At 42.1% G+C, this 15,048-nt stretch overlaps 1 protein-coding gene and 1 long non-coding RNA gene across 4 annotated transcripts in view; one reads left to right on the top strand and one right to left on the bottom strand.

Moving 5' to 3' along the window:
* Nucleotides 1-2,249, top strand: part of Fbxw2 (F-box and WD repeat domain containing 2) — a 27,011-nt gene extending 24,762 nt beyond the window's left edge. For all 3 annotated transcript variants that reach the window (XM_005382596.2, XM_013513235.1, XM_013513236.1), the window contains one exon: nucleotides 1,639-2,249. In XM_005382596.2, coding sequence (XP_005382653.1) covers nucleotides 1,639-1,927 — 289 coding nt within the window. In that variant the 3' untranslated portion in view covers nucleotides 1,928-2,249. The remainder of the gene's footprint in view (nucleotides 1-1,638) is intronic.
* The window catches only part of LOC102025582, a 19,871-nt gene that overhangs the window by 469 nt on the left and 4,354 nt on the right, over nucleotides 1-15,048 (bottom strand). Inside the window, exon 2 of the long non-coding RNA XR_260615.2 lies at nucleotides 185-845. This is a non-coding gene — a long non-coding RNA (uncharacterized LOC102025582). The remainder of the gene's footprint in view (nucleotides 1-184; nucleotides 846-15,048) is intronic.

The raw sequence follows: 15,048 nt of genomic DNA on the forward strand, positions 1-15,048 counted from the left end.
GGTTGGGAATGTAGTTCAATACAAAGACCCTGGGTATGGTCCCCAGTACTACCAAACAAAAAAGAGACCCCCCCCCCAAAAAAAATGAAAACAAACAAAATAAAAAACCCAAACCCCGAACAGTAAAAGACACACTGCTATTAATCCCCCTCAAAATGCCCTCCCTCACTTTCTGCACACTTACCCCAGTGTTCTTGCTGCTTTGTGAAGCAGTTCTGGAAGTCCTCTTTCATATCTTTAGCTGCACTGTTGAATCTCCCTTGATGTCTTGAATTACTTCAGAACAGTTACTTTTCATGGTCATTTTGACTTTGTGAAAGGAGGAGGAGTCATGTGGTGCCAGATATGGTAAATGGGAGGATGATGACACACTGAAGTGTCTTCATGAGCCTGCCTTTCTACTGATGGATTGCACTTGGCAGCAGCATTCATCAGAATTCTACCCATGCAAGAACATTTGTAAAATTTGGGAAGGCCTGTAGTATTCTCTTAATGTGGAATGCTCAGTTTGATTTCTTCTTCAGGAAAAATACACAAAAGCAAAAAATTTCTTCCGGGTCCACCTGATAAAAGAATAATTTGATTACCTTGATATTCCCATTATATTCATGTAGCATTTATGCTGAACATGTTCTTACATTCTCAGACAGTCATAGGTTGTATCTTCCTTGTTCTTAGAGATAAACATTGTTTATTCATCTCTACTGAGGAACCAGTCATCATTCAGCATGTCTGACACTCAACAACATGTCTGTTCAGTTGGAATCCATTCATTTGTGTTCTGATCCATTCATTTAAGAGTTATGTATCTTGAGTGGAGGTGCATTCTTCCTTCTGGGAAGCAGCTGAATATGGAGAAAAAAGCATAGCTTCAGGAGTCAGATCTAGCTGGGCTCAAATGCTAGGTTTCCATTATATTAGCCTCAGTTTATTCACTAGTGTAATGGAGATAATATCTTTACCTCATTGCATTGTGAGGTTTGAGATAACATGTTATTTATTAGGGTCTATGCCTGCCGTGTAGTAAATGCTAGATAAATAAATGTCTTCTTCCTTTCTAACATTAGATTGAAGTCTGCTTCTTCGTACTTTTTCCCTTTGATTTTAGTTCTGTCTTAACAGCTTATGTCTAGCCTCACTCTTACATGTCCTCCCTCCACTGTTGAGAAGTAATGATATAGTTTTCTTGGCTCTGCCGTTCTCCTCCTCTCAGCTAATGTCCTTTAACTGTTCCTTACTTAAGGTGCTTTCCAGGCCTTGCCTGTTCTCACTGGCTTCCTGGATACATACTAGTTCGGTAGTGTTCTTGTTAACCTGCCCGGGCTTTAATTTTTCACCTCAGGAACAAGAATATTAAAGATGATCTGTAAGATCTTAGCCTGGGTGGCTGTTTTGTGCTTTTATAAACTTTATCAGACACTACCCCTCCCCTACATGCCAATCAGGCTAAGAGACTGCTCCCCATTAGCGGGCTGGACTTGGTCTTCATATTTTCGTTTTCAGCAAAAACTTTCATTGAACTGTAATGTAACTGTGTTTGAATTTTATGCTGGTTTTAAGTGCCCCCAAAATGATTATAGTATCAACAGAAGCAAAATTGACTTCTGCTTCACAGTCCCTTAACTCTCATCCCTGTAGGGTCATCAAGACTCCTGAGGTAGCAAACCTGGCCTTGCTTGGCTTTGGAGATGTCTTTGCCCTGCTGTTTGACAACCGCTACCTGTACATCATGGACTTGCGGACAGAGAGCCTGATTAGCCGCTGGCCTCTGCCAGAGTACAGGAAATCGAAGAGAGGCTCGAGTTTCCTGGCAGGCGAAGCTTCCTGGCTGAATGGACTGGACGGGCACAATGACACGGGCTTGGTCTTTGCCACCAGCATGCCTGACCACAGTATTCACCTGGTGTTGTGGAAGGAGCATGGTTGACACCACGAGCCACCACCGTGGACTGACTTTGGGTGCCGAGGCTGCAGGTTTTGGGTGCAACCTCTTTGGCAGCCGACTGCATGAACCAAAGCTCCCCTAATGGTATCATCACGCAGTGCACAATCATTTATCTATGTTTGCCAGGGGCCAGGGCTCAGGGTGGGGGAGGGCTTGTTTTTTTGACATACGGCACAGCATGCTAAGGGGGTACACCATTGACTTCATTTGTACTTAGTTATGTTGGTCAGTGTAAGAGGATGCATTTGGGGTTCATCTTTCTTGAGTGGAATATTGGTTTTAAGTAAAGTGTTTCATCTGCTAATTGGTTGCCTATGAAATCGTATTCAATCTGTTATTAAAAGCTCTTCAGCATAGCTTTTTTTTTTGTTTGAAATTGAAGCAAAGGTGCTATGATGTTGATACAGCAACTTTTTTTCATATGGGGCTTAGTTTTTATAAGAGCCAGTGTTACAAAGACCACCGAGTCCTGTGACTTTCGTGAACTTTCCACCAAATACAGTTCTACAGAAAGTCTGTCTTCCAGTACAAATCTAATCCTATAAGTTGATTGCTTGCAACTTGTTCTAAACCCTAGTTCTTGGCAGCATCAAGATTGGCGTGATTAAAATGTGAAGGAATTGTACAGTTTGTTTCCATGTGAGGAAAGCTTCTTCCCACCACGTCCTCTGGGTGGGTTGCAGCGCAGAGGTAATGTGAAATAGTGCAAAGACCACTGGGCTGGAAGATTGGTGACTGGGTGTTGTGTAGGAGCCTGCAAGCTCAGCTGTATCGTTTCTCTTGGCCCTGCTTTGCTTGTTTGTGCAGGTGGATGTACAGCTAAGATTCCTTCCTGTACTACATCCACTGAAGTGTACAAAGTTGATATTGCCGTTTTGTCTGATTCTGATTGTTTCTTCAAGTTGGAGATAATATTTAAATGAATCTCTGATACAGTTGTTATCTATAAGGAAATTGATTACATAAAAAGACAAATAAAAGGGGAATGTAGAGTATGTAACAGGTTCCACTTGGAAAACCTAAGTAACTGGTGGAGCAGGTGCTAGGAGGAGTTAGGCTTCTGTAGGGAGGCAGTGTGTTAGCTGGAAGGGAAAGATCCGTGAGCCTGACTTCCTCATTTGCCCCTAACTTGGTCTGTGACATCAAGCAAGTTAACCTTCTCTTCCTTGAACCTCATTTTCTTCGTTTTTAGAACGAAGGAATTGTTGTGAGTTAGGGTTTGTAAACGCACATGCCTTAGGGAGTTATGTAGGTTACAGAAACGAATAGAACATGCTGGGTAGGATGTGTGGAGTTCTGGAAAATGCATCTAAGAAGTTACTCAGCTTTACTTTTATTATTAGCAGAAACAAGCTCAATGTTAACAGGCATGATTTTTTCTCAGGAGTAGGTAGAAATCCAGATTTTTACATCCTCTGATCTTCAACATTTTGACAGCTGATGGGGATTATTTACAATAAGATGGGCTAAAAAACCATATTAGTTTATGTCTTCTACCCTCTTTAAAGTTAGGGAATTCTGTAGTTCAGCAGTGGAAATGTTTTAACATGCTTGTCACAAATTAGGGAAAAAGTAGAAGGAGCAGCAGTAGAAGCTGCTTCCCTGTGTTATAGAGGGAGCAGTGAGGCGGCATATTTTATTGTAGACCCAACAGGAAAGTGGTATGAAGATGAACATGAGAATTGGAAGCTCAGTGAAGCCTCTGCCTAGGAACACAGCTTATTCCTCCTCCTTGATGCCTCTGATACAAAGCATATCATTTAACAGATGGGTGAAGGACTGCTGGCGGAGCTGAGGATGGGAGCTCTAAGGTGGAGACACAGCTCTTTCAGAATCTGCATTATTAGCATTGAGCAGGGCCGTGGACCTGAGAATCAGTGGTTGGTTTTGAGGGCAGGTTTAGTTAGTAATTGTGTTGAAATGCCCAGGGGTTTAGGTGAAAGAATAGTATCTTCCTCTGCCTGCCAAGCCTGGAGGTAACACATTGCCGCCAGCGTGAACCATCCGTGGTGCGTGTGTGACTGTCCCATCGGGCAGCCTGGTCCACTGGTGGTGGAAGTGCTGCAGTCCTCGTGGGACCGTCATACACGTGCCACCAGTGGTTCAGGCTGCCTGGCAGTGACACAGATGAGGTACCGCCCTGTTGTGAATGTGTTAATCCATCTCACATTGAGTTCTGCACATGATCTCTGCTTTGTCCTCCTAGAAATGGAGCCAGAGTGCAGCTGGATCTTTTTAAGGAGTCTGTGGAGACTGGGCACTGATGAGGGTAAATCACTTTCATTTTCAATTAGCCTGTAAAAATCGTTGAGATTACTGATTCAGTGGTCATCCTTACTGTGCATCTCACTTTCCCATGTATCTGATAGCTTCAAAGGGCAAGTCAGAATGGTCATTTGTGGAAAAGTTTTTTTTAAAAAAATGACCGACTTGAAACCGTCCCTTTTCATCTTTCTGTGATACATACAGAAGTCATCAAGATGCTGCTGCTGGATTTTGAATGCGTACTCGAGGCAAGTGGTAGGAGTCTTAACTTCAGTTCCTCTCCATAGATACCTTTATTCACGCTTGTTGTTCAGTTGCTGTATAGGGGCTGGGTTTATTCATACAACTGACTTCTAAAAGTAGACAGCTAGCTCTTCCTTTTCACAAAATAGAGCACAGGGACCAGGCAGAGCATAGCCGTGGGTGTAGTTCCTTGGGCTCCTTTCATTGAGCTTGGCACTGTTTGCGCAGCACAGCGTTTCGCTTCCTAGCACAGAGGCAGGGAAGGAGTGAGCAGGTGTGAGGTTTTGGTAAACTTTATTCCCAATCCATTGAAAGAAAATTTCCTTCAGCTCCTTTATTTGAAATCTGGCTCTAACCCAACAGCGTAGACCTACCAGAGAAATAGGAAGGAAAGACCCTCCAGCAGAAGGACTGGACTTTGGGAAAGTTCTGCAGGACAATACATGTATTTGCATACCATTTTGTATGCAGAACACAAGGGAATATTAACTATTACAATCCAAGGTTTGGACTTCATTTTTCATAGTTTAAAATTTACTCCATTCTGGCCACTGAAAATGCTTGGTAAGGATTGAGGGAGGACTACATAATCATTTTGTTATTTGTTAACGGGAGAGTGATTACTACTGTGCGTAAGAGGGAGCAAAGAAAATATTCTGGAAACAGTATTATTTTAGACATGAAAAAAATTGCATCGTTCAGTTTATTTTGACCTAAGGATGGTAGAGTCTGGCTTTACAACACTGCTTTGGCCAAACCCAGCCAGCTCCTTTAAATTATGATTATGTGTCTTGGTTTCTTGGGAGCCTGGAGATGAATCTCCTCACTCACCATTGCTCTTACCCTTTCTGTGCTTCCTTTTCTGGGCCTTGGTGCATGAACCACTTGCCTTTCTCTAGGGAAGCAAGCAGAATCCCATCAAATCCCATGGCTGTTCCCTCTCTTACATGCACAGACCTGTCAGGATAGGGGAGAGGCCCTTTAGGTCTGCTAGACACAGCTTTTCTCCCTGGTTGTGCTGGTGCTGTTGCTGTGATGATTAAGTCCAGACACCTGAGAGCTGTGCCCTTCTCAGGTAGAGTGATGAAAACAAACAACAGAATTGCCACCTTGTTTTTTCTCTTTCCCCAGTGCTGACAGTTGAACTCAGAGCCTTCATGCTGAACAGTATATATCACCCCTCCCCCACCTTTGTTTAATTTTGAGACAGTCTCACTAAGTCACCCAGGCTGGACTTGAACTTGAAATCCTCCTGCCTCAGCCGCCCAGAGTGCTGGGATTACAGTCCTGTGCCACCACGCACAACTGCTAGGTTAGCCTTCTCACAAAATGCCCACAAACCATTTCTGGCAATGTCTCTGACCAGAGGTTCCTTGTGCCTGCTCTACAAAAGTGAAATCTCAGTGAATTTCTGGATTGTCTTTGCACCCTTCCCCAAACAATCATGCTCAGCGTAAAAAGGCATTTTGCCATCAAGTTAATATGTTTTGCCTTCTCTACAACAGTTCAGTTGCCTCGAGCTAGTATTCTAGTATTTTAGTCCTGACCAAGATAAACCCACTTAATTACTGCATCCCACAGACTCCAAATACTTTGTCTGCACAAAGGTACCCAAATAAATGTTTTTATATATTCAAGCCCGGCAAGTGATTAATTCAGGTGACAAAAGCTCTTAATTACTTGGTGTTCTTACACTTCACGAACAGACAATAGTTCACTGATTTAGACTTAGGATGCTCGATGAGCATGCTCAGGTGGAAAAGGCTGGTCCCTCACGATCCAGCATTTATAGCAACATCGTAAAATTCATCAACTCGTGTCTCAGTGATTTGATGTATGTTGTGATCTAGAGGGAATGAGGTGAAGTTTATATTTGAACTGTGGCGGGGGTGGGGTGGGAGGACTTGCTTAAACCAATTGTGGAGTGATTGTGGAACATGATGACTACAAAATGAGAAGTTATTTTCGTGCGTCATAGAACTGTTCCTTTACCTAGGGGTGATTGTGCTAATTATGAATCATTTATATCTATACATGAAAGCAGGTTCCTTCAGATAGGTGACATTGGTTAGCCAAGCCCAAGTTATTGTTTGTACTTGAAAGTAATAAAGTTACGTTTCCTTAAAAATACACTGTGTAGTTTAGACTTTTTCATCTGGCTCAGGGGACTTCCAAAAGTATAGTCAGAGGTATATTTTGGGCTGGGAATATAGCTCAGTTTAGAGCGCTTGCCTGTCATGAGTAAGGCCAGGGGTTCCACCTTTAACACAAAAATTTTATCTATTTTTAGCAGTGGAGCTGCCCTTCCTGTGATCTAATGTGGCTCTGCCCTTTTTCTTTTTCCTGCGTGTTCTCAACAGTGTAACAACAAGTAAAATGCAAGGAAGGAATTTTTGTGACCTTTGCGAACAGATGCAAGTGGAAGGGAAAGGTGCCGTTTTATCGGTTCCGGACTTGGGGTTGTCTCCCACCCTTTCGTCCTCCTCAGGTTTGGTGTAGGCTGTTGGTTTGCTTTTTGCTGGAGAAGGAGCCTCGGGCCTTCCAACTGAACTGCATTCCCAACCTTATTTATTTGTTTACTTAGTTTTGAGGCAGGGTCTTGTTAAGTTGTTCAGGCTGGGTTTGAATTTGCAGTCCTCCTGCCCCAGTCTCCCAGAGTGCTGGGATTACAGCCTGTACCACCATACAAGGTTGATTTTAATATTTAGGGCTTCTCATGTGCTTAATACGGTTCTGTACCTCTGATCTCCCATTACAGGACAAACACATTTCTGTTTTCACAGACAAGTAAAGCTGGGACATGGCAAATGGTGTTGTGGAAGCTCTGCTTTTCAGCCTCCAGATCTGTATTTTTCCAACCTTGTTTTCCTTCCCGTACTCTCCCTGTGTCAAGTCACCTAAAACATAGAGCTGTCACCTTCCCCTTCCCCACGCCTGTGTGCACATTTACAGTTAGTGTATGAACGCTTGGCCCTTGTCACAGGGCTTGTCTGGATTTCTTACCTAACCTCAGCCCCAGCTCATTTCTTCCAGCAAACAGCTCTTGCTGTCTTTCTTTGCCTACCCTTGTACCTTGGGCCTTGTTCTTCCCTCATGGAAGGACCCTGGTGTTCCCTCGCACCAGTTCTAGGGCTATGGTTTAGGATCCCATTGATCTCCCACATTTTTGCCCCACTATTTTTAAAGTCTGACCACCATCTTCCACTTGGCCTGATGGAGCAGTTTTGCCTGTGCAAGTTAGTTGTGCCGTGCATTTAGCAATAAAGCACCTAGGACCTTTTGCAGTTGACGTACTATTTTCGCCCTTGATCTAACAATTTTTCAAAACTCAGGTGAATATCTTGTCTCCACAGCAGCACTGTAAGATTGAGTGTAGGGAACTTCACGTTCAGTAAGTTCTTGAGAGTTTAATAAATTCCATAGGTTATTTAAAGGACTATGTGAACTAAAAGAAAAACACCTTAGAATTTCAGAACATTGAAAATTCGGGGTAAAATGTCACAAGTAGCATGAAAGACCAGGTCCGCATAGTTTTCTCTCAGACCTTTCTATTCTGCCACATCCTGTGAACGCCCGAAGTGTACTGAGTACAGCTGGGCAGAATATTTGATGACCACATTGTAATTTAGACATGAGTAATCCTTGCCAGTGAGATGTTCCTGTCCTTTGCATTATAAGCACACGTTCTGTTCTCTTTGTGATAAAGGTTGTTAATAAAAACTTACGGAGAAAACTATCTGGAGTTCTGCATCAGTATGATTTTTAACATTCTTTTCTAATCCTCAGGCACATGCGTATATTTATATGGCTGCAAATCATGGTTTGATAGTGTGCTGTCAGAAATGTGTGTTAAAGTCTATAACTGACATAGTACATTGCAATATTCCTTCATCATTGCAATTTGCTTACCTTATCTAGTTTTGCTTTCTAGATAATGCGATAGAAGTCTGTATTTCCTTTGAATAATTTCTCAGTAGATTTATTGGTAAAAGCAAAGGAAAAAATATTTTTCTGTTACAAATACAGGTGAGTGCATAAAGATAGTTTTACTGAATAGCTACAAAGTGAACACCTGTATGCTCATTACTCAAGTTGAGAAAGAGCATTTCGGGCACCCCAGAAGCGTTTGGGTTTAAGAAGAGCGTTCTGTGACCTCTGCTTTATGTTTCGCGTGTCACTTTACAAGGGGGTTGAATTGACTTATGTTGTCACAGTGCTGGATCGGTATACATTTTGAAAAGTAACATCGGTTTTGAGTGATAATTTTAAACGTGTCTGCCAATGTAATGAGCATTAAGAGGGTGTCTCATAGTTGCTTTAATTGACATTTAACACATGAAAATATTTTTGTGTGGTTCCTTTCTGTTGAACTGTGCATCTTTTACCCATTTATATTACATTTTTAAACATTCGTGAAAACATTAATTTTCACATACTTGTGAGATGAACTATAGAACTTCACTAAACTAGATGTCACTAATTTAGACATAATTCAACCCAAGAAGTACACTAAAGCTTTATTTTATGAAAAGGATTGTGTCAAGTAACCTATCAATGGTATTTACATAATTACAGACTTTGTTGCCGATTATCCATTGTTTCCTAGAGTAGGTCTGGTAAAACCCAGTGCTAAAGAACGGAGCTAGTCCACAGTGCTGGATCGATAACATTTTGATTCAACCTTTTTCACTGTGTATCACGGGTGATCAGTAATATTGAAAGGAAAACATGAACAATCATAAATCAAAGGTTTTTTTCCCAAATGAACTATAATGTGTATTGAAGTTCAAAAAGAGGAATTAATCCACAAAGCAACCCAGTTCAGATTCCCAGCACATAGTAAGCCTGGCGTTTTATTCATGGAGTCATGAATGCAGAGTCAGGGAGGGGCTGTCATGGGTGCTTTTCTAGCTCAGGCCTCTCAAGTTTAGAGAGTTTGCAGGATAACACACATTCCTGAGTTTGTTAGTTCAGCGATTTCTGCCATATAAAGCAGCTCGAGCTGGTTGATCATTCAGGCTTTAAGAGCGCAAAGCTTGAATTCTATTTGAGGGGAATCGAAAACCAACAAAAACTACACAGTGTCTGTGTTAGAAGAATCAGAGGGGTAGAATAGAGTTTATTTTGCTTTTTAAAATGTCGCCTGTTTCCCTCAACTGGACTATCTGGAGAACAAAAGCTCTGTATGCTCACACTGTCTGGCCGAGTGCAAAGTAAACTGGACGTGGAGGTGGGTCGATAGGCCGGAAGGGACCTTGCGTTAGTTCCCATTGTTTTCCTGTAATCCAGTGTTCGCAGGTGTGATTCCCTGACGGAACAGGCGCATCAGCTGGAAGCTTGTTAGAAATGCAAATTATGGTTGAGGCTGAATGAATCCAATTTTGAGGCTGGAACCCGCCCCTGCTGAGACCTCTTAAGTTCGCAAATCACAGCTGTTATCTAGCCTGTTCTGCCACCTAGTGGAGCTTACGGGAGTAACATCTGGAAACGAGTTGGAGCTAGATCCTGTTGCTGCTGAATACTTTTTAATTTTTATTTTTATTTTTGCTGCTGAATACTTTATGCCAAGGACTTTATACTTAATACTGAATACTTAATACTTAATACTGCTGCTGAATACTTTATGCCAAGGACTTTATACCCCCTTCGAATGTGTTCTAGTACACCCACCAGTTTTATTTCCAGTTATCTTAGGGCATGTCACATCAGGACATCACCAAGCCGACTGAGAAAACTGGTCCTCCTGTTTTAGAAATGCCTTTGATTTTGTGTTGGTATTACATCATACACTGGAATAATACACTTCTATTAAATAATGCTGTTGAAGGATAATCACACAAGAAAATGCAAAAGCATAAGTGGAAGAACAGGATTAAAAATAGCATACAGAGGATTCAGGTTCTCTTTCTATTTTTTTTTTTTTGATACCGAGAATCGAACTCAGGGCCTCGCATTTGCCAGGCAGGTGCTTATGCCACTGAGCTATATCCCCGACCCGAGAATTCAGCTTAAATCGTATAAATATGCATAAGAACAAACTGAAATACGTTAAGGTAATAGCACTATCTCTTAAAGATGAGACAGGTGAAGATTTTCTATATGTGCTTTTTGTATTTTTAAAGTTTCCTGTAATGAGCATGAATTATTTTAAAGGATAATTTTAAAATTATTTTAGTATCAAATCCCCTCTCTCAGGAAATACTTACTAGGTCCGTACTCTACGCAGGCATTATGCTCGGGCCTGAGGATTTGGAGATGAAATTGTGTGTGGTCCCAGCTTTAAGGAGCTCCTGGTTTCCAGGGTGGCAGGGCATGAAACCTAGGCCGTGAAATCAGGGCAGTACAAGGAAGGGAGAAGTCCTGCTCGGGGGTAATAACCAAGGTCCTCCCCCCGCCCCCACTCAAGGCTCCTAAGCTAATTAGAATTCTGGTTACCTAAATTGCTAGTTTGTGTCTGTGGGTTGCTAACACTCTTAGATCTATGGCTGCCGGGACTATATCATTTATGGGGGAGATCTTAATGAGTAGTTAATACAGACTCGTGTAAAACACCACCAGAATTTGAAGACAAAAATAATCATTAAAAGAAAAAAAAAAAAGCAATTGAAATTTCACGTAAATGGAGCAAAGTCGTGGTGGTGCAGCATAGTTTTTCCATCTCTGAATCCCCATGTAAAAAAAAGTAGCTACATAACAAAACAGAAAACCCGGGTAATACAACAAAAGTAGGAGACAAGGTAACCCCGTGGTCCTAAAATACAAGTGGGTGGGACAAACCCGCCTCCTGCTCCAAAAACATTAGAGCTCGGGAAGGAGGCAGGAACGGGAATAGTGCACAATGGGCCTGATACAGGAGAACCCAAAATAGGCAACAGGGGTCGCTGGAGTTGGGTGGCCAATCTGAAAGCATCACCTGAAGCTGAGAGAGGCCCTGTCTTCCTCACCAGGGGCTGGTGTAAAGGCCCTAGGCTAAGGAAAGGACCGGATCAGTGTCGTCTTTATGAGCTCCTGAGATTGAGCAGCGTTCTCCTAGGATAGGGAACCACACTAGGGGGAATTCCTTGGACTAAAATAAAAACTAAATAGGACAGGGACAAGAGGGCAAAGAAAGAGCAAAGATCTGAGAAGGGCTAAGGAGAGAGGCAGGAGATCCCAGAGAACAAGCTGCCATATTTTTTAACTCTAAGAAAAAGCAACAGAAGAGAGTGTCTGTGAAGGTCAAAAAGTTTGCCTGGAGATAGCTTCATTCCAAAAAGCCAAGAAAACTAATTTCACATAAAAATAAACAGTAGGAAAGTATCAGGGCAAAATTCCAAGGTTACTGAAACAAAATGTGGGCTAAGAGGAAGCAGAATAACATCCTTACCACAAAAGCTCGAAAGGGTCATAAAACAGATCCAAAGTATAGCTTATTTAAAAACACTAAAATACATAAAGAAGGTGCTTAAGACATGAAAAACTGCATGTCAGAATTAGAAGAGGTCAGAATGAAGTCAGCTTAGGGAAGAACTGGAAATTATTTTTAAAATGAAGACCAAACTAGAAAGAACATTAGAGCTGATTATAACAGATGAAGCTTTAAGTGGTAAATGATGGGGCCAGGGATGTAGCTTAGTGGCACGGCGCCTGCCTGGCAAGCACAAGGTCCGGAGTTTGATTCCTGGTACCAAAGGAAAAAAAGATAAACGATGGTGAAAAAGAAAAATATGTTTAAATCAAAGGCTGGTCTCAAACTTGCAATGATCCTCCTGCCTCAGCCTCCCAAGTGCTGGTATTGCAGGCATGCGCCACCATGCCCAGTGGGAAGGCAGATTTTAATTTGGCACCAGGAGGCTCCTTAGAGCTAGCCCACCGAATAGCATGAAGGAGCTCCTCCCTGCCCAGAGATATTCAGCATCGGCTTGTCCAAAATGCTGTAAAGCAGAATTCCTAATGAGCACCCAGTATGTGCTAGATGTGCTGTAGGAGACACTGAATGTTGTGTCCTCATTAATGTTTGAAGAGCTGAGGCTTAGCCCCACATGAGTGGCTAGCTCATGACAGAACAGAGCAAACACAAGTCTGCCAGACCCTAAAGCCAGCGCTTTTCTTACCCATCTTCTGCGGCTCCATAAGGGAGGTTCACCAAAGCTGTAGGGTTTGAGCACCATGGCATTTTTCTCCAGCACCGGGTGAGATTACTAGGTTGGTGTGAACTGGATCAGAAGGGAAGGCGCCCCTTGGAGATCTAGGATGTTCAGAACAGGATGGAGCTTGGGGAGCAGTACTGCCTGCATTGCATGTCTTGGAGACAGGTGCAGTCCCAATCCTCTTTTCTCTGGGTGCTGGGGCTCTGTGGCAGACTCCCCAGGCCCCTCCAGCTTTGCCAGGCTGCCTCTACACCGTTAGTGGAGGGGGAAGAGCAGAGGGGTAGATGAAGATAGTGTCTCTTTGGAGTCCGTACCTTCTCAGTGCTCCTTAGACTTAGTCTCTTTGGGCTCTGGGGTGGATCTTTTTAGTAATCACCTCTTTTGGTGCCCTACAATGTGGCCTCCGCAGTCACCCACCCAACTTGCTGCTACTGTACTGTGAAGGGTGACACTTGATACACTGCCCCTTTGGACCTGTATGAGAATGCGTAACGTGACTAAATATCACCAGATTACTGCAGAATGGCTACAGAGGTCTACCAACAACGAAGGGTGATAAAAACCACAAGATGGCACTACACATCCAATAGAACTGCCAGAATTAAAAAGCCGCATCAAACTCAGTCCTGGCAAGACTGCAAGAACTGGAGCTCTCAGACACCACTGGTAGGAATTCTGAATGGCTCCACCACTTTGGAAAAATAATGGTCATTTCTTAAAAGTTTAACAAGCATCTACCATATGACCCAGCCATTCCATTCCTACCTTTTTTACCCAAAAGAAACAGAAACACACATCCACAAAAAGACTTGAATGTAGATATTTATAACAGGTTTATTTACAATAGGCCCCAAACAAGAAACATTCCAGGTGTATATTAACAGATAGATAGATAAACAAGTTGTAGTTTATCTGTACAATAGAATACTATGCAGCCATAAAAAGGATAAGTTTCCAATAAGTACAATACCAGGGATGAACTTAAAAATTATGCTGAGTGAAATAAACTAGATACAAAAGAAGGCAAGCTATGATATTCCACTTGTACAAAAAATATATAAATATAAATATATGTAAATAGAAATGTAATATATAAATATATGTATCATGTTATATGTTTTATATATTTTATATATAAGTATATAAAATATATAAATATAGATATATATGTATATCCCCAGGTATATATATAAGGCCCTGTATATTATATATAGACCCTTATATATATAAAGCCCAATGTATACTATATGCATTAACCCCTAGCTGTTCAGTGGTTATCTGGGATGGAGGTGGAGGGAAGGGTGGGTTGCACGGATGTCATGGTCTGAATGCTTATTTTCTCCCCAAGTCCTGTGTTGAACTCCTAAGCCCCAAGGTGATGGGATTAGGACATGGGCTGTGGGAAGGGATTAGGTCACGAGGGTAGAGCCTTTTGTGCCATCATACAAGTGATTTCATATCTCTGAAGAAGCTGGCTCTTACAGAGAAGGTGCCCCTGGACTTCCAGCATCCAGAACTGTAAGAAATGGTATTTCTGTTGCTTACAAAGTACCCTTTCTAAACCATTCTGTCATTACAGCCTGAAATGATTGAAGACAAAAGGTTAGAAGGAATCTTCAGAGGTGATGAAGGGGTTCATTCTCTTGATTGTAGTGATGGTTTGTTTCACAGGGGTATACTATGTCAAAACTCATCAAAAGGAGTACTTCATGTGCACCGTATTGCATGTTCATTATACTTTATTAAAGAGATAAAAATGATTTCTTGTTTTTTCTCTGTATTTTTAAATTCCTTATTTTCCTGAGCTTAGTTTCCTCTTTTTTGAAAAAAGTTTCACACGATTGGTTCTGTTGAATGCATATTTACTGTGCATATTCTTGGCTGGTTTATTCCAGTCATTTTGCTTCTGACTGTAGATGTTTGTTGTCCTTTTGCTGTGTTGCCCTCCTCAGGAGGCTAATTAGTTTGGTCTGTGAGCTCACGTTCCCCTGGGGTGTTGGTTACTCTATATAGTAGTGTTTAGGGGAACACTGAGGACCAGGGGCTGATCTGTGTATCTCCCACTGGATTTAAAGAGAGAGGAGATAATCCCCAAGTCACAAGTGCCCAGGATCCACAGAGTTGCTTTTTAAGATCAGTTTTTGTTTTTGAGATAGGGTCTTGCTAAGTTCCCCGGGCTGGCCTTGATCTTGTGATTCTCCTGTCTTAGCCTCTGGAGGAGCTGGGATTACGTGCACGAGTCACCATATCTGGCCACAGAATTGCTTTTGATCCTTCAGGTTTTATCCCATCTCTCGCAGTGGGATTCAACCTCTGGTCTGGGATTTACCTTTAAATGCACGGAGAGGCAGATGGGAGGAGGCAGTCTCCCTGGGGTGGGATCTCTATTTCCACTTTGTTTTCTCTTGTTTTTTTTTTTTTTTTGTTTGTTTGTTTGTTTTTGTTTTTCTTCCGGTACCAGGAATC

This window comes from Chinchilla lanigera, unplaced genomic scaffold (assembly GCF_000276665.1).
Source record: "Chinchilla lanigera isolate Chin_1 unplaced genomic scaffold, ChiLan1.0 scaffold00018, whole genome shotgun sequence".
Taxonomy (NCBI): Eukaryota; Metazoa; Chordata; class Mammalia; order Rodentia; family Chinchillidae; genus Chinchilla; species Chinchilla lanigera.